Source organism: Anthonomus grandis, chromosome 19 (assembly GCF_022605725.1).
Source record: "Anthonomus grandis grandis chromosome 19, icAntGran1.3, whole genome shotgun sequence".
Lineage (NCBI taxonomy): Eukaryota > Metazoa > Arthropoda > Insecta > Coleoptera > Curculionidae > Anthonomus > Anthonomus grandis.
The window spans coordinates 2788569-2809361 of record NC_065564.1 but is presented as its reverse complement, the minus strand read 5'-3'; the positions used below and the strand labels follow the sequence as shown (position 1 = coordinate 2809361).

General features: G+C 33.6%; 1 protein-coding gene across 5 annotated transcripts; it reads left to right on the top strand.

Annotated features, from left to right (window-relative positions):
• Positions 1–1037: 1037 nt before the first annotated feature.
• Positions 1038–20432, top strand: LOC126747241 (guanine nucleotide-binding protein G(s) subunit alpha). 5 transcript variants are annotated; one of them, XR_007664135.1, is made up of 10 exons: positions 1039–1650; positions 4401–4588; positions 4955–5078; positions 8886–9047; positions 9111–9278; positions 9469–9647; positions 9711–9961; positions 10088–10215; positions 13699–15589; positions 15954–20432. XR_007664135.1 is itself a non-coding variant. In XM_050455755.1 (9 exons), exons 3-9 carry the CDS (start codon positions 4974–4976, stop codon positions 13843–13845), a joined length of 1140 nt encoding a protein of 379 aa, XP_050311712.1. In that variant the 5' UTR covers positions 1038–1650; positions 4401–4589; positions 4947–4973; the 3' UTR covers positions 13846–20432. The 5 variants fall into 5 exon arrangements, 2 of the variants coding, with proteins under 2 accessions (XP_050311712.1, XP_050311711.1); XR_007664136.1 differs by having other exon boundaries at positions 13699–15953; positions 16684–20432; XR_007664134.1 differs by having other exon boundaries at positions 13699–16319; positions 16684–20432.
• Positions 20433–20793: the final 361 nt, after the last annotated feature.

Genomic DNA, 20793 nt, shown 5'->3' with positions numbered 1-20793 from the left:
AGTTAAAGGAAGTTTTCAAGGCATTTGAGGCAATTTTGTCAAAGTAGTGACTGTGAATACTTATATTTTACTGTCTCTTTGAACTTAAGTATTGAGATGAATGTTAAGTCCTTATATTAATTTTTTACTACTAAAATTATATGGTATTTCCCATGTACCGTTAGGCTATGCAAAGTAATTGCGTTCTTATTTTCTTTGAAACAACTTCACCAATTGTTATCTCCTTTTTTTCTTATAAAAAAAATACTGGCGAAGACGTTCCCGCCTATTGCCACATTCTAGCTTAAACAAAAAAAACATAAATAGGGTAAGTGAAACAATAAATCACTCTCAGAAAAGTAAAGGCAGCCCACTTAACAGGTAAATTCATTAAACTGTCATTGTCCTTTTTTTTAAAAAGTTCCTCAAAATCACGATTTTCTTTCTGATATAAGAAGGGATATTCTCTTAGTAATTGATCTGAATTTCTTCATTATGAATTATCCAATTTTTCTGGACATGAAATATTAGGAAATTTGGGAGGAAGAAGGGGTGCAGTTATATCTAAAATAATTATACTCATCCTCGATTTTATTAAACCTCAATTTTCTCATTATCGAGCTTAGAATTTTAGGACCCAAACATTAATTTCTAGTCATTAGAAATTAATTTAAAATTAAGATAAAAAGTCAAATGACGATGTTCTCATTGGTAGACTCCTAAAACCTAAATCATAAAATTCAACTCAGATTTTTAAAACTAAAATCTTAAAACCTAAATTTCGGTTGTGTATTGTTTCAAAAGAAGACACTTGTTCGTTCATAAAACTTTATTTTAAAACGTACATTTTTGATTGTGTATCAGCCTTCAGGGTTTTTTTAAATAATTAAATTAAGATCTAATTAATTTAAGATAATAATTAATAAAGAAACGTTTAATTGGGTCACCCTGTACATGAGAATCGTAAGTTCGCTCGGAGAGGGGTGGGGGGAGGGTTAGACCGGCTGACCGTCGCGGGCGGGTCGTACGTCGGCGATTTGCGCACACCGTTTGACAGACGGACGGCGATCGACGGTGGCGCCCGCTACGCGGCGAATAAACGCGACAAGGCCGATCCAGTTTGGCGACATGTTAACTACTTACGGGCTGTATACATTTAAACGGATAAACAGTGACTTTTAACGTGGAAAATGGTGTTGTGAGCCTTCTTGGTGCCGCCCGTGTTAATCCCGCGCCCTTTGCCCGTCCCCCGGTGGCGAAAAGTAGCGGCGCCGTGCCCCCCGCGCCCTCCCAATTCGGGATTTTCTGGGGACAGGGTGTACCTTATATAGGATATAATATATATCTCTCTCTCTATATTATCGTCGGAGTTTCACACGCGCCCGTAATTAATAATAAGAAAAACGGTTAAAAAAATTGAGCCAGGTCTATTTTTAAAGGCGCCTTTCTGTTGTCTACCATTAATATAATATATTATATCCGTCTCTACGGTCTACGCTATTTTCGCTATACGGCGGGGTAAAAATAGCCTATGTCGCCGTGAGGCCATTTTTTTCCCAACCAATAATTTTGCACAACCGGGGACTGTTTTTTCGCATAGATTCCCGTTCTGGAACGAAATTTACTCCCGCAAGGACTTTAATCGAGCGACGTTTTCAAGGAGAACCCTCGGTAAGTGACCGTGCAAAATGGTGTTGTATAGTTCATTGTTAACCTAGAACAACCGTCGATACCTTTAGTGGGGCGTTAATTGCACCCAAAACAATCAAATATTTATCCAACCTCAACCTTCAACCACCCACCATGTTGTCAACCTGTAAAAACAAACCAGAATTATATACAGGGTGTCCCATTGTGTACATAACAAAGGTCTTGACAATGTAGTCCCCTTTGACCCTAATTTAAACTATACTTGTCAAGGGTCTCTCAACAATATTATGACTCAAACTCGACTGCCTTGTCTAAGCTCTCAAGCTTTGATAATAACACAGAAATATTATCTATCAAACTTTTTAATTGCCTGCCAGATTAAATAAAAAGTCTGCCCTTTAATAAATTCAAATCCACAATAAAAAAAATCTTGCTTCACATAAGTCCATATAACATACAGGAATTCTTGGGCTTTGACTGGGGTACATGGCCTGCAAACTAATGCCTAGCCTGGTGGAGCTACTACTAATTGTATTTATTATATTGGTGTTTTATACAAGAACAAATGTTAAAAAAATACATAATTTATCAATAGTTACACTATTTTATCCCTGTTTTACTAAGTAAAATCTTTTGCAATTGATTTATTATTTCTTAGTGTTTTATAAAACAATTTATTACTTAGCATTTTATTACTGGTGTTACATGTTTGATAACTATCTTATTAACAAACTAAGTTGTTTTTCTCCCATTAGTTTGACAATGCTTAAACTTAGATTGTATTCTAGGTTCTACTGTACAATCCTAGTTGTATTTTTTGCAAATAAAGATTCATTCATTCAAGAGCTATTTTACTAAACATTTTTATATCTACTACCGAAGGCAACATTTAAGTAAACCATTGTTTGGCCATGTCATTGGAAATGTCACAATTGCAAAATGAGTATCAAAAAAAAATATATCTAATAATTCCTACAAAACTACACTTTTCAATTTAAAAAGAAAAAGCACTAAAACTAAAACACACTTACAATCTATTTAAGGTAACACAAAGAATAGAAGAGAGCACTAAAACAAATTAAAATATGCAGTCTTAAAGCTCTTGAATCATGTATGGTGTTACTTTAAAAAAAATTTATACATGAATAAGTGAGCCCTCTTTCTGTAGCTGTTTCAGAACAAAAATAGTAAGCACTCACATATATACAGACCAGTCAATGTCTAAATATGCCTCTATTTGAGTGATTCTGTGATAGATGAAGCATGGTTCAATATTGCTCTTTTCTGTGAAATAAAGGCTCAATTTGCATCTATACTTCTAAACCAGAAAATGATGCCATACTTTAATACTGAGTAAACATTAGCAAAAAAGACAACTTTTAGATGTTCTAAGTTTAAATATCTTGCCATAACTCTCAAGGGATCTTCCTGCAAACACCCACCAAATGTACAATTTAGAACATAATAAAAAACATTTTCACAAAAATTACATCTAAAAAAGAACATAACCAATATTATAAACATCAAATATCAAGGATCAAAGTCAAATCAAGTCAACAAACAAATGGTTCTTTAGAGCCACTTTAAAAGAATTAACATCTTGATTTTCTTCTTTTATTTGTGTTGGTAGCATGTTATATTTGTTTAAACCATTTAAAAACAAAAATTAAAAGTGAATTATAATTGTGAATATTATAAATAGTGAAGGATCCAAAACACTACCTTGTGGGACATCAAACTCATTTGCTATAGGTTCTGATAAAATATTATTAATTAGTTTGCAAGAGCTACTGTGGATATTTATTTATGTGAGGGCCAATAATTGCCATATTTTCTTCTTCCCGAGTTCCCTAAACCACTTTTTGTTCCTGATATGTAACTAAAATGAATATTTTGCTTATTCCAGGCAGTCAGGGACATTTTCCAGGGTTCTGGGGGTTCCTGGGCCTTTGGGCTTCAAATGAATGACTAAAATTGGGCTGAAACCCTAAGATTTTGTTCTAATAACATGGATTTTATTCCAGGTTCTTCTAAACCACTTTTTGTAGCCTGACAATTGTTTAAAATTATTGTTTTTCTTCTTCCAAGCAGTTGGGGGATCATTCTCTTATTTCTGGTTGGTATTCAGGAACCTAACTGTCTTCTAAAGCCTCAGTTTCCATCTTATTAAATTAAAACTCCCAATTTTTTTAAAACAATGACTTTAACTGGCTGCAATTTGAAGGGTAGTGATTACCCTTAGAGTCTAAATCAAGAAAGTTTTAAACCCTTAGACTTAATATGTATCACATTTATTTTCTTTCAAGCTTTTTAAACCACCTTTTGTTCCCTAACATTTGATTCAAATTATTAGTTTTCTTCTTCCAGGCAGTCAGGGACATGTTCCAAGATAATAATCGATTTCTGGTTGCTATTCAAGAATCCAACTGTCTTCTAAAGCCACATTTCCCCATCTTATTGAATTTAAACCTCCTAAAACCCCAAATTTAAGAAAAATATATTTCTTCTAGGTAGTTGAACCTTTAAAACAATGACTTTAACTGCCTGGAATTGGAAAATTGCTGACCTTAGACTCTGAATAAGTAAGATTTTAAACCCTTAGTACATTGACAATTGAAATAATTATTTTTTTCTATGTCCGAGCCTTTTTTTTTGGATCTTCCTCTTGAACACTCCTTCCTCTTTTCCCCGGTATTCATTTCCATCTCCACATATTCAAGCCCATTAAAACCCTTGGTACTGAGATTATTTTCTTTTGAATTAAATTTCAGTCTTAGGACAAACACAAATCACATAAAACCAGCATGGTTTCGATATTCAAAACACAGTGATGGCACTGGCGAGGTGAAAGAGCGCACAAAGAGGATCCCCGCGGGCGGATTTCAGTACAGGGAAAACTAACCACGGTGGCTTCAGGCCCGGAGTGTGGCCCCGTGGCCGACAAGGGGGCCGATTGTTGGTAAGTCGAACCCTTTGACCGTCAAAAATTTCCTTTATTAGAGCGCCAAAAACCACCTCCGCCGAGATCGGATTCGCCGCTACTGAATAAATGATTGTATTTACCAACACGAGAGAAATGTTGGCCCGCATCCATCTATTTTTTTATTTTAATTTAATTTTTTTGCTGTTATTTTCCCCCCGAGATTGATCGCGCCTTATGCAAGTTTCGGTTCTTTTTTTTTGAGAGGCTCGTGTTTGTTGTACCGTTAGACTGGCTATTAGAGTTAGTTTACTTAGTAGTTGATGTCTTATAGGGCAACTTTCGAAGGTTAAATTTTAAACGGAGTCGTTTTTTCTTTTTGTTTTCTAACTTTGGGCCGTGCAGGTGGTCCCCGTTGGCGGCCATGGGCTGTTTCGGCGACCGGGACGCCGGCCATGCCAACGAAGACATCCGATCCCAGAAGAGGATCAGCGACCAGATCAACAGGCAGTTGGCCAAAGAGAAACAGGTGAGTTTCTGAACCTAATAAAAGACTTTTTAGTAAATTATATGTGTGTCTTTTTTGTTTGTTTTATCGTCAAAATGTTACTATAAACCCTGTTTTTATTTGAATTAAATAGGTCCCCGTCAAGGTGGTGAATTGTTGCTTATTGTTTTTTTTTTGTTTTTGGTACCCCCAAAGTCTTTTGTATGGCATTTAGAAGGTTCATTGAAAAATTGCCAATTAGAAGACCATTAGTTATACTAAGCTGCAAAAATTTACAGTTGTATAATAATAATAATAATAATAATAATAATAATGGCTTTTATTTGAAAATATACAATAGCAAATACAGTAAAGAACTATTACTACAAGATATAATATGGTGCAGTCTAGCTGTGAACTTTACTCTACTGAACCATTTGATACTGGTCTAAACCTAAATAACAAATAATAACACAGATCTGTCATAATAATTAGCATATAACCCCAAAAACATTCACCTATCAGAAGAATATCAATAAAAAATAGCAATATGTAGGTATAAGTTAATAAATAAACATAGGAAAATCAACATTTCATGTACATCCATATTTAAATGCATTTACTCACAGTATGAACCCAATTACAGCAACCATTTTCATAAAAAAATAACTATTGTAATATAAAGTCTTCTACATGAATAACTGGTCAATATTAGATCTAATAAATTTTTTTATTTTGTATTCCAAAAGAAAGTCCAAATTTTATGGAACTTTGGTTTTTCCACTTGGAACAATTTGCTTTTGAGACCTAAAATCTGTTCTGCTATAGTTTGAAAGCTCATTTAAAAACTGCCAATTAGGAAATTATTATTTATACTAAGCTGCAACATTTCAAAGCTGTATTCAAAAAAAAGTAAAAAATTTAGGGAATTTTGGTTTGTTTCAAGCAAAAAACTTTGCTTTTGGGGGACAATTTCTGTTTTATTGTACTTCAATAGTTGATTTTAAAACTAACAGTAAGGAAACTATTAATTATAATAATCTGGAAAGTTTCAAGGACCTACTCCAAAAAAAAGTCAAAATTTTGGGGAATTTTGGTTTTTTTCATGTGAAAAATGTTGCTTTTGGGGGACAATTTCCGTTCTATTATACTTAGAGAGTTGATTTAAAAACTACCAGTAAGGAAATCATTAATTATAATAATCTGAAAAGTTTCAAGGACCTACTCCAAGAAAAAGTCAAAATTTTGGGGAATTTTGGTTTTTTTCATGTGAAAAATGTTGCTTTTGGGGGACAATTTCCGTTCTATTATACTTAGAGAGTTGATTTAAAAACTACCAGTAAGGAAATCATTAATTATAATAATCTGGAAAGTTTCAAGGACCTACTCCAAGAAAAAGTCAAAATTTTGGGGAATTTTGGTTTTTTTCATGTGAAAAATGTTGCTTTTGGGGGACAATTTCCGTTCTATTATACTTAGAGAGTTGATTTAAAAACTACCAGTAAGGAAATCATTAATTATAATAATCTGGAAAGTTTCAAGGACCTACTCCAAGAAAAAGTCAAAATTTTGGGGAATTTTGGTTTTTTTCATGTGAAAAATGTTGCTTTTGGGGGACAATTTCCGTTCTATTATACTTAGAGAGTTGATTTAAAAACTACCAGTAAGGAAATCATTAATTATAATAATCTGGAAAGTTTCAAGGACCTACTCCAAGAAAAAGTCAAAATTTTGGGGAATTTTGGTTTTTTTCATGTGAAAAATGTTGCTTTTGGGGGACAATTTCCGTTCTATTATACTTAGAGAGTTGATTTAAAAACTACCAGTAAGGAAATCATTAATTATAATAATCTGGAAAGTTTCAAGGACCTACTCCAAGAAAAAGTCAAAATTTTGGGGAATTTTGGTTTTTTTCATGTGAAAAATGTTGCTTTTGGGGGACAATTTCCGTTCTATTATACTTAGAGAGTTGATTTAAAAACTACCAGTAAGGAAATCATTAATTATAATAATCTGGAAAGTTTCAAGGACCTACTCCAAGAAAAAGTCAAAATTTTGGGGAATTTTGGTTTTTTTCATGTGAAAAATGTTGCTTTTGGGGGACAATTTCCGTTCTATTATACTTAGAGAGTTGATTTAAAAACTACCAGTAAGGAAATCATTAATTATAATAATCTGGAAAGTTTCAAGGACCTACTCCAAGAAAAAGTCAAAATTTTGGGGAATTTTGGTTTTTTTCATGTGAAAAATGTTGCTTTTGGGGGACAATTTCCGTTCTATTATACTTAGAGCGTTGATTTAAAAACTACCAGTAAGGAAATCATTAATTATAATAATCTGAAAAGTTTCAGGGACCTACTCCAAGAAAAAGTCAAAATTTTGGGGAATTTTGGTTTTTTTCATGTGAAAAATGTTGCTTTTGGGGGACAATTTCTGTTCTATTATACTTAGAGAGTTGATTTAAAAACTACCAGTAAGGAAATCATTAATTATAATAATCTGGAAAGTTTCAAGGACCTACTCCAAGAAAAAGTCAAAATTTTGGGGAATTTTGGTTTTTTTCATGTGAAAAATGTTGCTTTTGGAAGACAATTTCTGTTCTATTGCACTTAGAGAGTTGATTTAAAAACTACCAGTAAGGAAATCATTAATTATAATAATCTGGCAAGTTTCAAGGATCTACTCCAAAAAAAAGTCAAAATTTTGGGGAATTTTGGTTTTTTTAATGTGAAAAATGTTACTTTTGGGGGACAATTTTTGTTCTATTGTACTTAGAGAGTTGATTTAAAAACTACCAGTAAGGAAATCATTAATTATAATAATCTGGAAAGTTTCAAGGACCTACTCCAAGAAAAAGTCAAAATTTTGGGGAATTTTGGTTTTTTTCATGTGAAAAATGTTGCTTTTCGGGGACAATTTCTGTTCTGTTGTACTTAGAGAGTTGATTTAAAAACTACCAGTAAGGAAATTATTAATTATAATAATCTGGAAAGTTTCAAGGACCTACTCCAAGAAAAAGTCAAAATTTTGGGGAATTTTGGTTTTTTTCATGCAATAAACTTTGCTTTTGGGGGACAATTTCTGTTCTATTGCACTTAGAGAGTTGATTTAAAAACTACCAGTAAGGAAATCATTAATTATAATAATCTGGAAAGTTTCAAGGACCTACTCCAAGAAAAAGTCAAAATTTTGGGGAATTTTGGTTTTTTTCATGTGAAAAATGTTGCTTTTCGGGGACAATTTCTGTTCTGTTGTACTTAGAGAGTTGATTTAAAAACTACCAGTAAGGAAATTATTAATTATAATAATCTGGAAAGTTTCAAGGACCTACTCCAAGAAAAAGTCAAAATTTTGGGGAATTTTGGTTTTTTTCATGCAATAAACTTTGCTTTTGGGGGACAATTTCTGTTCTATTGCACTTAGAGAGTTGATTTAAAAACTATTAGTAAGGAAATCATTAATTATAATAATCTGGAAAGTTTCAAGGACCTACTCCAAGAAAAAGTCAAAATTTTGGGGAATTGTGGTTTTTTTCATGTGAAAAATGTTGCTTTTGGGGGACAATTTCTGTTCTATTGCACTTAGAGAGTTGATTTAAAAACTGCCAGTAAGGAAACCATTAATTGTAATAATTTGAAAAGTTTCCAGCACCTACTTCAAAAAAAAGTCGAAATTTTGGGAAATTTTAGTTTTTTTCACTCTAAAAAGGTCCTTTTTAGATCCAAAATCTGTTCTATTATACTTAGAAGGTTCATTTAAAAACTACCAATCAGAGACCATTAATTATAACACTTTACAAAGCTTCAACAAAGAATTATTCAACAAACAAGTCGAAATTTTCGGAAATAGGTCTACCGGGCCACCCACAGGCTGCTCCTACTGGGCGCCGGGGAGTCCGGCAAGTCCACCATAGTAAAACAGATGCGGATCCTCCACGTGGACGGGTTCAACGAGCGCGAACGCAAACAGAAAATCGAGGATATCAAGAAGAATATCCGGGACGCGATCATCGTAAGCGAACCGCCCCTAACCGAAAAGTTCGACTTGTAATTTGATGATTTTTCAATTTGTCAGACCATAACGGGGGCGATGTCCACCCTCAGTCCGCCGGTCCAACTGGAAAAACCGGAAAATCAGGTGCGGGTCGACTGGATCCAGGACGTGGCCACCGGCCCGGACTTTGATTATCCGACCGAGTTTTACGAACACACCGAGGCTCTCTGGAAGGACAGGGGCGTCCAGGTATGAAATCCCTTTTCGCGTTTAATCGAACGGGTGTTTAGATCTGGCGAGCGCGGCGGCTAATTGATTAGAAACAATCATTGTGTCGTCTCGGGGGGCGACTCATGCTTGTATAAATATTATGCAACGGCCGCGTTTGCTAGCAGAATCAAATAACTACTGTCTCTACTCTGAATTTAAACGCACCCAGATGACGTACGAGCGAAGCAACGAATACCAGCTAATCGACTGCGCGAAATACTTCCTGGACAAAGTAGACGTGATCAAAAAACCCGATTACACGCCCAGCGAGCAGGACATCCTCAGATGTCGGGTGCTCACCAGCGGCATCTTCGAAACCCAGTTTCAGGTGGACAAAGTGAACTTCCAGTAAGGCCTCGAATTCTTAAAAAAAATCCCAAACCGACTCTCAATTTCCCCAATTTTCTTCAGTATGTTCGACGTCGGAGGGCAACGCGACGAGCGTCGCAAATGGATCCAGTGCTTCAACGACGTAACCGCGATCATTTTCGTCACCGCGTGCAGCTCCTATAATATGGTTCTGCGCGAGGATCCGACCCAGAACCGGCTCAAGGAGTCCCTCGAGCTGTTCAAGTCGATCTGGAATAACCGCTGGCTACGGACCATTTCCGTCATCTTGTTCCTGAACAAGCAGGATCTGTTGACTGAGAAAATCAAAGCCGGTAAGGCCGCGTGGTGCATTTGAACCACTCTTGCCTTTAAGTCCCCCAATTTCGGCTAACTAACTTGACTTATATGACTTATGATATGTGTCGCTTTAAAAGGTTCTTTGGTTTGTTCTGCCGTAGGTAAAAGCAAGTTGGAAGACTACTTCGCGGAATTCACGCGGTACCAGCCCCCCTCGGACGTGCCCAACGAGAATAACGACGATCCGGAAGTGATTAGGGCCAAGTACTTTATCCGCGACGAGTTCCTCGTAAGTAACTTTTTTTTTTAATATTTATTCAACATTTTCTGTTCTCTGTTGGTCATTTATTTTAGCAAATGAGTGCAGAATTGTGTAAGTCTTGTTTTATTGCGTTTACCTTGTTTTATGTTTATTTTCCTTGATTTTTTTTGAGCGACAAACTTTTGAATTAAATATTTAAATGTATACCCTTGATAAAAGATAATAAACAATAAAATCAGAATTTTTGATGGCTTTCCTGACGTGTCAACACATACAAAACTCAATTTTCGTCCAGGAACCAGGGAAAGATTGGTGTTTGTCTAATTACAAGGGCTAAAAAAAGGCGATTTTTAGGTAAATTGGTACATACATTTATTTCCAGTGATCATATCATAGTAGTTTTTGTTTTAAAGTTTGTTTGATGTGTTCCCTAGCATTTGTTGAAAGAATCAAGAAAATCCATGGAACAGAGACGTTTTTATCCAATTTTTGGTAAGTCAGGTCTAGTTGGGAGAACCAGTACTCTGGAGTAAATTGGTTAATAACTTTACTTCTAGTCCTTAGATCGTAATTATTTTTGTTTTAAAACTTTCTTTGAAGTGTTCCTCAGCTTTTATTTAATGAAACAAGAAAATCCATGGAGCAAAAACGGTTTTATTCAAATTTTGGTAAGTCAGGTCTAGTGTTTATTTTGGGGAACAAGTACTCTGAGGTAAATTTGTTCATAACTTTACTTCTATTACTCAAATCGTAATCATTTTTATTTTAATAGTTTCTTTGAATTGTTCCCCAGATTCTGTTTAAAAAATCAAGAAAATCCACGCAGTAGAAACCTTTTAAGTCAAATTTTGGTAAGTTAGGTCTAGGGTTTATTTGAGGGAGTCAGTACTCTGGGGTAAATTGGTTAATAATTTTAGTTCTAATGCTCACATCTTTATCATTTTTGTTTTAAAAGTTTATTTGAAGTGTTCCTAAGTTTTTGTTTAAGAAATGAAGAAAATCCATGGACAGAAATGTTTTTATCCAAATTTTGGTCAAGTTTAGTCTTTACTTGAGAGGACCATTATTATTGGGTAAATTGGTTAATTACTTTACTTTTAATCGTCAGATCCTAATACTTTTTATTTTACATGTTTCTTTGAAATGTTCCTCAGCTTTTATTGAAATAATCAAGAAAATCCATGGAACAAAAATTGTTTTATCGATATTTTGGTAAGTCAGGTATAGTCTCTACTTGAGGGAACCAGTACCTTGGGATAAATTTGTCAGTAGCTTCAGATCATAATCATTTTTATATTAAAAGATTCTTTGAAGTATTGCCTTATTTAATTTAATATGTGGTAAGCATAATATCATTACGATTTTTCGTGATCCGTGAATGTAAGATGGGTCATAGACCGAAAATATGGATTTTTTTGATTTAAACCGCAAACACTCAAATTTAGGTAAAAGAAAAGAAAGAAAATCTAAAAAATCAAGAAAAACCATTTAACAGAAACATTCTTATCCAAAGTTAGGTCTAACTTGGAGGAACCAAGTACTCTTGGATCAGTTGGTTAATAACTTTAGTTCTAGTGCCCTGATTGTATTCATTTTTGTAATAAAAGCTTCATTGAATTGTTCCCCAGCTTTTATTTAAAAACTCAAGGAAATCCTTGTAACTGAAACGTTATTATCCAAATTTTGGTAAGTCAAGTCTAGTGTTTATTAAGGGCAACGAATACTCCGGGTTTAATTGATTAATAAATTTAGTTGTAGTGCTCAGATCGTAATAATTTTTACTTTAAAAGATTCTTTGAATTGTTCTTCAGCTTTTATTTAAAAAATCAAGAAAATTCATGGAACAGAATTTTTTTGAATGCCTTGTCTAGTGATCACTTGTGCTAAATTGGTTAATAACTTTTCTTGCAGTGTTCAAATCGCAATAATTTTTGGCTTGAAAGTTTCTTTGGAATACTCTTCAGCTTTTATTAAAAGAATCAAGAAAGTTCATGAAATAGAAACTTTTTTATCACAACTTTGGTAAGTCAGGTTTAGTTGGTGGAACCAGTAGTATGAAGTAAATTGGTTAATAACTTTACTTCTAGTGCTCAGATCGTAATCATGTTTGTACTAATAGTTCCTTTGAAGTGTTCTTTAACTTTAATTTCAAAAATCAAGAAAATCTATGCAATGGAAACGTTTTTATCCAAATTTTGGTAAGTCAGGTCTAGTGTATGCTTGGAGAAACCCAGTACTCTTGGGTAAATTCGTTAATAACTTAAGTTCTAGTGTTCAGATTGTGAACATTTTTATTTTAATAGTTTCTTTGAAGTGTTTTCCAGCTGTTATTTAAATAATCAAGAAAATTCACGAAGTAGAAACGTTTCTATTCAAATTTTGGTAAGTCAGGTCTTGTGTTTGTTTGGCGGAACCAAGTGCTATGGGCTCAATTTGTTAATAACTTTACTTCTACCGCTCAGATCGTAATAATTTTTGTATCAAAAGTTTCACTGAAGTGTTCCTCAGCTTTTATTGAAATAATCAAGCAAATCCACGAAATACAAATTGTTTTATCAACATTTTGGTAAGTAAGGTATAGTCTCTACTTGGGGGAACCAGTATCCTAGGGTAAATGTGTCAATAACTTCAATTGTAGTGCTCAGATCATAATCATTTTTGTATTAAAAGTTTCTTTGAAGTACTGCCTAGCTTTTATTTAATGTAATATGTGGTAAGCATAATATCATTACGATTTTTCATGATCCGTGAACGTAAGATGGGTTATAAAACGAAAATGTGGATTTTTTAAACCAAAAGCCAAAATTTAGATTTTTTCCAAAAACTCGAATTTAGGTAAAAGGAAAGAAAGAAAATCTAAAAAATCAAGAGAAACCATTTAACAGAAACGTTATTATTCAAATTTTGATAAGTCAAGTCTAGTGTTTATTAGGAGGAACGAATACTCTTTACGGGTTTAATTGCTTAATAACTTTAGTTGTAGTGCTCAGATCGTAATAATTTTTATTTTAAGAGATTCTTTGAATTGTTCTTTGGCTTTTATTTAAAAAGTCAAGAAAATCCATGAAATAGAAACTTTTTTATCACAACTTTGGTAAGTCAGGTCTAGTTGGTGGAACCAGTACTCTGAAGTAAATTGGTTAATAACTTTACTTCTAGTGCTCAGATCGTAATCATGTTTGTATTAAAAGTTCCATTGAAGTGTTCTTTAACTTTTATTTAAAAAATCAAGAAAATCTATGCAATAGAAACGTTTTTATTTAAATTTTGGTAAGTCAGGTCTAGTGTATACTTGGAGAAACCCAGTACTCTTGGGTAAACTCTCTAACAACTTTAGTTCTAGTGTTCAGATTGTCATGATTTTTGTTTTAAAAATTTCTTTGAAGTGTTTCCCAGCTTCTACTTTAAAAATCAAAAAAATCCCTGGAATAGAAACGTTTTTATCCAAATGTTGGTAAGTCAGCTTTTGGTGGATCAATTACTAAAACGTTGATTTTTCCACATGTTCAGCGCATCAGCACAGCCTCCGGCGAGGGCAAACACTACTGCTACCCCCATTTCACCTGCGCCGTCGACACGGAGAACATCAAGCGGGTGTTCAACGACTGCCGCGACATCATCCAGCGCATGCACCTGCGCCAATACGAACTCTTATAATACCCCTGACCGACCAGGGGGGGCCAGCAGCAAAGAAAATTAATTAAAAACATAAATAAGTTTAAATACAAAAAAAAAATTAAATTAACTAAAAAATAATAAAATGAAAATCGACGTGGACGGACGGACGGACGGACGGCGTTACGTCGGCGGCGGTTTAACGCGCGCTTCTTACGGGTATTCGTACACAAAAGTCTTTACTAGTGAGGATTCTTCATATATTTCCTTCTCCCTCCTCCACTCCCTTGTTGTACAGGATGTTTTGGGTAATTCGTTATGAAGGTTTTTCAGTTCAGTTTTTGTATATAGGAAGTTTTTCGCATTAAAATGGGGTCGTAACTTTATTTTCAGCGGTCTGGAGTTTGCCTTGAACCAGCAGTACTCTTGAGTAAATTTGTTAATAATTTTCGTTCTACTGCTCAGATCATAATCATTTTTGTCTTAAAAGTTTCTTTGGAGTGTTGGGCAGCTTTTATTAAAAGAATCACGAAAATCCGTCGAGTAGAAGACTTTTTATTTAATTTTTTCTAAGTCGTGTCTAGGAATCACTTGGGGAGGACCTCGCTCTTGAGTAAATCGGTTGATAACGTCACTTCTAGTACTCAGATCGTAATGGTGTCTACATTAAAAGTTTCCCTGGAGTATTCCGCAGCTTTTACTGAAAGAATCATTGAAATGCGAGGAATAGAAAGTTCTGTATCCAAATTTTCAGTGACTCGTGTCAGAAACTCCAAGGGCCATAACTTCTTAAAATATACGCCTAACCTTCATAATTCTGAACTATTCTGGAACATCCTGTATAACCCCTCTCACCCCCACCCCGAGGGACATCCTGTATAGAGAAAGAGAGAGCACTTTAGAAGATGATGCAAGAGCGCGTCCACTATTCGCTATTTATTTTGTTTTATCGGGGGGGAACCGCCCGCCGTCCCGAACGAATAATTGATTAATTAAAAAAAAAACATAATAACAAAAAAAAAACGCGATTACTGCCATAATTTAATGTACATAAGATGATATAGCCGCGCTTTTGCATCGCCACCGGTACGACCCCCTCGGCCGCCCCCTTTTTCCTTCGCCGCCAAAAATATCCGTCAATTAAGGGGGGGCGGGGGCTGATATATTTGAGAGTCGCGAGGGAGATGGGGAGGAGGATTTCTTGACTTACGCACATTGAATTTTATTGGAAAAAACCACCCTGCCAGAGCCAATTTTCCCGTCGTCCTTGTCCGTAATAGACTTTGAATGGTTTCTTAGTTAGGAGGACCAGTTGAACTACTTTGGGGAAAACGGTGAACTTTTTAATGTTGATTTTTTTGGCACCTTAAACCGCCAAATTTGACTTAAAATAGTTCAATGTTTACCCAATTCTGGGTGAAAAAGGGTAATTTTGTGTGACTTGATGGTGCACAAAAGAGCCTGAAAATTGGAGGAAAGTGTAGATCGAAGGTTTTCGGGTCTTACAGTTTGATTTTCAATCGTACAAAGCTTTGAAATATCGGCAATTATGCGTTTTTAGTACAATTTTTCAAATTAGATCCATGAATTTATAGAATTTTACGGAAATTTAAAAGCAAACGTTTTTTTCCAGCTTTTACTAAAGGAATTAAGAGAATCCATGGACTAGAACTTTTTTGAATCCCTTTTTTAGTGTACTCTTGGGGAAAATTGTTTAATAACTTTACTTTTTGTACTCAGATATTAATATTTTTTATTTTAAAGGTTTCTTTGGAATAATTCCAAGGTTTTAATGAAAGAATCAAGAAAATCCATCAAATAGAAACTTTTTAAGCAAGTTTTTGTAAACCATGTCTAGTTTTTACTTCAGGAGCCAGTACCCGTGGGTAAATTGGTTAATAACTTTGGTTCCAGTGCTCAGATCGTAGTAATTTTTGCTTTAAAAGCTTCCTTAGAATATTCGGCAGCTTTTATTGAAAGAATCGAGAAAATCCATGGTATAGAAAATTTTTTATACAAATTTTGTAAGTCATGCTTAGTGTTTACTTGGGGGAACCAGTGCTTTTGGGGAAAATTGTTCAATAACTTTACTTTTTGTACTCGGATATTAATATTTTTTATTTTAAAGGTTTCTTTGGAATAATTCCAAGGTTTTAATGAAAGAATCAAGAAAATCCATGGAATAGAAACTTTTTTATGCACGTTTTTGTAAAACGTGTTTAGTTTTTACTTCAGGAGCCAGTACCCGTGGGTAAATTGGTTAATAACTTTGGTTCCAAAGCTCAGATCGTAGTAATTTTTGCTTTAAAAGCTTCTTTGGGATATTCGGCAGCTTTTATTGGAAGAATCAAGAAAATCTATGGAATAGAAAAATTTTTATACAAATTTTTGTAAGTCATGCTTAGTGTTTACTTGGGGGAACCAGTGCTTTTGGAGAAAATTGTTCAATAACTTTACTTTTTGTACTCAGATATTAATATTTTTTATTTTAAAGGTTTCTTTGGAATAATTCCAAGGTTTTAATGAAAGAATCAAGAAAATCCATGGAATAGAAACTTTTTTATGCACTTTTTGAAAACCATGTCTAGTTTTTACTTCAGAAGCCAGTACTCTTGGGTAAATTGGTTAATAACTTTGGTTCCAGTGCTCAGATCGTAGTAATTTTTGCTTTAAAAGCTTCTTTGGGATATTCGGCAGCTTCTATTGAAAGAATCAAAAAAATCCATGGTATAGAAACACTTTTATACAAATTTTTGTAAGTCATGCTTACTGTTTACTTGGGGGAATCAGTGCTCTTGGAAAAATGGCTTAATAACTTTACTTTTTGTACTCAGATTTTAATAATTTTTATATTAAAAGTTTCTTTGGAATATTTCCAAGCTTTTAATGAAAGAATCAAGAAAATCCATGGGATAGAAACTTTTTTATGCACTTTTTTGAAAACCATGTCTAGTTTTTACTTCAGGAACCAGTACTCTTGGGTAAATTAATTAATAACTTTGGTTCTACTGCTCAGATCATATTAATTTTTGTTTTGAAAGTTTCTATAGAATATTCCCAAGCTTCTATTGAAAGAATCAAGAAAATCCATGGTATAGAAAATTTGTTATTCAAGTTTTTGAAACTTATGTCTAGATTTTACTTCAGGAGCCAGTACTCTTGAGTAATTTGGTTAATAACTTTGCTTCTAGTGCTTATATTATAATAATTTTTGTTTAAAAAGTTTCTTTGGAATATTCCCCAGCTTCTAATAAAAGAACCTACAAAAACCTTTCAATAGAAGTATTTTTATTCAAAATTAGTTAATAACTGTACTTCTATTACTCAGATCCTAATAACTTTTACCTAAAAACGTTCTTCAGCTTACAAAAGAGAAAAATAGAGCGAGTATATAGTATATAGTTGGTCCTCCTAGCAGAAAAAAACCTTCTCCCTCCGCCCCCCAAAATCGCCAATTTTCCCTCCTTGTTTCCTTCTAGCGCAGCCAGAGTGAGCGGACAGTGCAATAAACGACATTAAAAAAAAAAAGAGCGCGTCGACTTTAATTTAATTTCTTTCCTTTTCTTTTGTTGTGATACGAAACGTGCATTTTTTCCTCGAGTGTGACGTCTTTTTAATAATTTAAAAAAAAAAAAACGCGACGCGACGCGGTCAGAACGCGCCCGAGCGATTGTCACTAGGGACTCAGTTTCAAATTTTAAATGTCTCCTTAGATGGTAAAAAATTATTATTATTATTATTATTATGATTATTATTATTAAAAAAAAAAGAAACCAAAATAGACCAGTGAATTTGTGTTTTTATATAGTGATATAAATCATATAGGACCTTATCTGTGTCAGTGTACATTTCTCCCGCCATTTTTTCACCCGTGTGGACATTGTGTACATTTTTTTCGGTCGGCGTATAATTGTTGGCGGTCTAAATTGCCTTTATTCCTTGTTTTTTTTTTATTGTTGTTTTTTTTTTTGGGTTCTGTGCCAAAATTTTAGTAGAAATTTCGACCGCCCCAACCACCCGACATATAGTGAACAAACCTGTACGTTTATTAATTAAATTATTGTAATAATTCAGTTTTTCGATGAATGAAAACCGAAGTAAAACAAAAAAATGTCATTATTGTTGTTTATATGTATGTTAATTTTACAAGAAAATGTTAACCCTGTTTTTACATAGAGAGCATTTTTATATTTATTTTTTTTTTTTTTGTTATATTTATAACTTTATCCGGTCAGCCAGTTTTGTTAATTAGTGCAATTATTAGTTATTATCGCCTATTAGGATACACACGTCGGTCTTTATTTTTCAGCTTAGAATATTTTGGAAGCCCTGTATATTACGATGAATGTTTACAATCAGACCTTTTTTAGCTCTGTGCAATTATTATTATTATTATTATTTTTTTTTAATAAATAGGTTTTGACGTCCGTATTTTTTTATTTTTGTTCTTGTTTTGGTTCGTTGGGAGTACTTTGAGGAGTAGCAAACTCACTTGTCAGGCTTATAACTTTACTTCTAAGCCTTAGATGGGCTTGTTTATCATTTTAATAGTTGCTTTAGGATGTTCCCTGGGTTTTATTGAAAGAATGAAGGAAATCCATGCAATAGAATTTTTTTTATTCAATTTCAGGAATCCCATAGGTAAATCTTAGGTAACATGACTTATAACTTTACTTCTACTGCTCATGTTTTCATGATTTTTATCTTAAAACGTTTTTTGAACTGTTCTTTAGCTTTCAGTGAAAGAATCATCAAAATCCACGCACCGGAAGTTTTTTTATTCAATTTTTGGAAAGTTATGTCTAGTGTTTGCAAGGGAAATTGAGTCAGTTTTGGGTAACTTGGGTCATATGTGTTGGTCAGATCGACTTCATTTTTATTTTAAAACATTATCTGAATTTATTTTTAACTTTTATTTAAAGAATCAAGAAAATCCATGGAATAGAAACTTTTTGATGCAAGTTTTTGTAAGTCATGTCTAGTTTTTACTCAGAAACCCCAGTATTCTTGGGTAAATTGGCCCATATCTTCACTTCGACTGCCCATATTTTTATGATTTTTATTTTAAACGATTCCTTGGATAGTTTTTTAGCTTTCAATGAAAAAACCATTAAATTTCGTTGACTAGAAAACATTTTATTCAATTTTTTGAAAGTTGGGTCTAGTGTACATGAAGAATTAACCAGTATTCCCAGATAACTTAGCTCATAACTTTATTCCTATTGCTCATATTTGCATGATTTTTCTCTTAAAAGCTTCTTTGCCCTATTCTTCAGCTTTTAGTAAACAATTCATTAAAATCTTTGGACTAAAAAATGGTTATTCCATCTTTTGAAATTTGGGTGTAGTGTCTACTTGGACAAATACCCAGTACTCCCAAATACCCAGTACAGCTATATTTGGATGATTTTTCTTTTAAAAGTTTCTTTGCACTATTCTTAGCTTTCAGTAGATAAGTCATTAAAATCCTTGTACTAGAAAATTTTTTATTCTATCTTTTGAAAATTGGGTCTAGTGTCTACTTAGAAAATTAACCAGTATTCCTGGGCAATTTGATCGATACCTTCACTCCTACTGCTCATATTTTCATGATTTTTTTTTTTAATTCGGAGCAATATTCGTCAGCTTTCAGTACAAAAATTCATCAAAATCCTTAAATCAAAAAAATTTTTATTAAATTTTTAAAAAAATTTAATCTAGGGTCTACTTGGACAAGAACCCAGTAGTCGCAGATAACTTCGCCCATAACTTCTTTCCTACTGCTTATATTTGCATGATTTTTCTTTTAAAAGCTTCTGTGCACTATTCTACATCTTTCAATAAAAAAAATCATCACAATACTTGACGCAAACAATTATTTATTTATTCCATTTTTGAAGAAAACTTGATTTCTAACATGCTCAAATAGGTTAGAATTTTACTGTTAAAGCCCCCTAAGACATTCTTTAACTTCTACAAATTATAATAAGGCGAAAACTTAAATAATATGATGACTTTTACACTCCTCACTGTATCCTCCTTCAACCAAAACCTATGGCAGTCAAAACAGTTTTTTTTTTCATAATTGCATTGGACTATTGAACCACAATCCAGCCTCCTCAATATGGGGGACGTTTGACTATAATTTAATCTGCCCCTCTTTTCCTCCCGCCCCCTCCTCCCTTTTTAGCGTTGTTTTTGTAAAGAGTACTTAAAAGGTAGTAAATGAATCGCAGAATAAATACAAAAATATACGTAAGATAACTTACTAAACTAAAAACAAAAAAAAAACCAGTGGAAAGAAATAACTTATGTGGATTTGTCTTTTTTATTATTCGAATTAAATGGCGCTGTATAGTAAAATCTATAAATATTTTCCCTATCTCTCTCTTTTGTTAATTTTAAGTACTGTATTAGCTGTAGCGGCTTTTTTTAGGACATATTTTAATGTGTATTCAAGCAGCCTCGTCTAAAGTAGGGATTTTACGTAAAGATCCCCCGTAAAGAGGGGGTGCGTAAAAATTATACTTTTCCGGCTGCCGATCTCTGAAAAACTTAAGCTCAAATGTGGAAAACGGTTCAGCTGACGTTTATTATACAGTGTCGTTTAAAATAAAAACTGTACTAAGGAATAAAAGTGTTATATGGTATCGGTTTTATTTTATTTTTAACCCTTAGTGAAGGTAGGTCGCTTTAAAGTGTGTTGGAATGAGGTTAATTGTTTTATGCTTGCTCTGAGTGTTACAGTAGCTTTGCTTCTAGATTTTAAGGACTCTCTGGAATGTTTTCTATCTTTTATTTAAATAATCAAGAAAATCCCTGCACCAGGAGAGTCTCTCTTTTTAACTTTCTGTCAAGGCATGGCACTGTTTTGTAACTTAATGTATAACTTCACTTCTGTGCCTTAAATCAGTTTGATTGTAGATTCAAATAATTTCTTGGAGTGTTCTTTAGCTTATATAGACAAAATTAGGAAAATCTATGAACTAGAAACTTTTTTATGCAACTTTT

Bases quoted from the DNA above. Each gene is read 5' to 3' on its own strand.
- LOC126747241 (XM_050455755.1), top strand. From the start codon at position 4,974: ATGGGCTGTTTCGGCGACCGGGACGCCGGCCATGCCAACGAAGACATC. The intron at 9,279-9,468 runs GTATGAAATCCC...AAACGCACCCAG, and splicing joins GGAAGGACAGGGGCGTCCAG to ATGACGTACGAGCGAAGCAA. The intron at 9,962-10,087 runs GTAAGGCCGCGT...GTTCTGCCGTAG, and splicing joins GACTGAGAAAATCAAAGCCG to GTAAAAGCAAGTTGGAAGAC.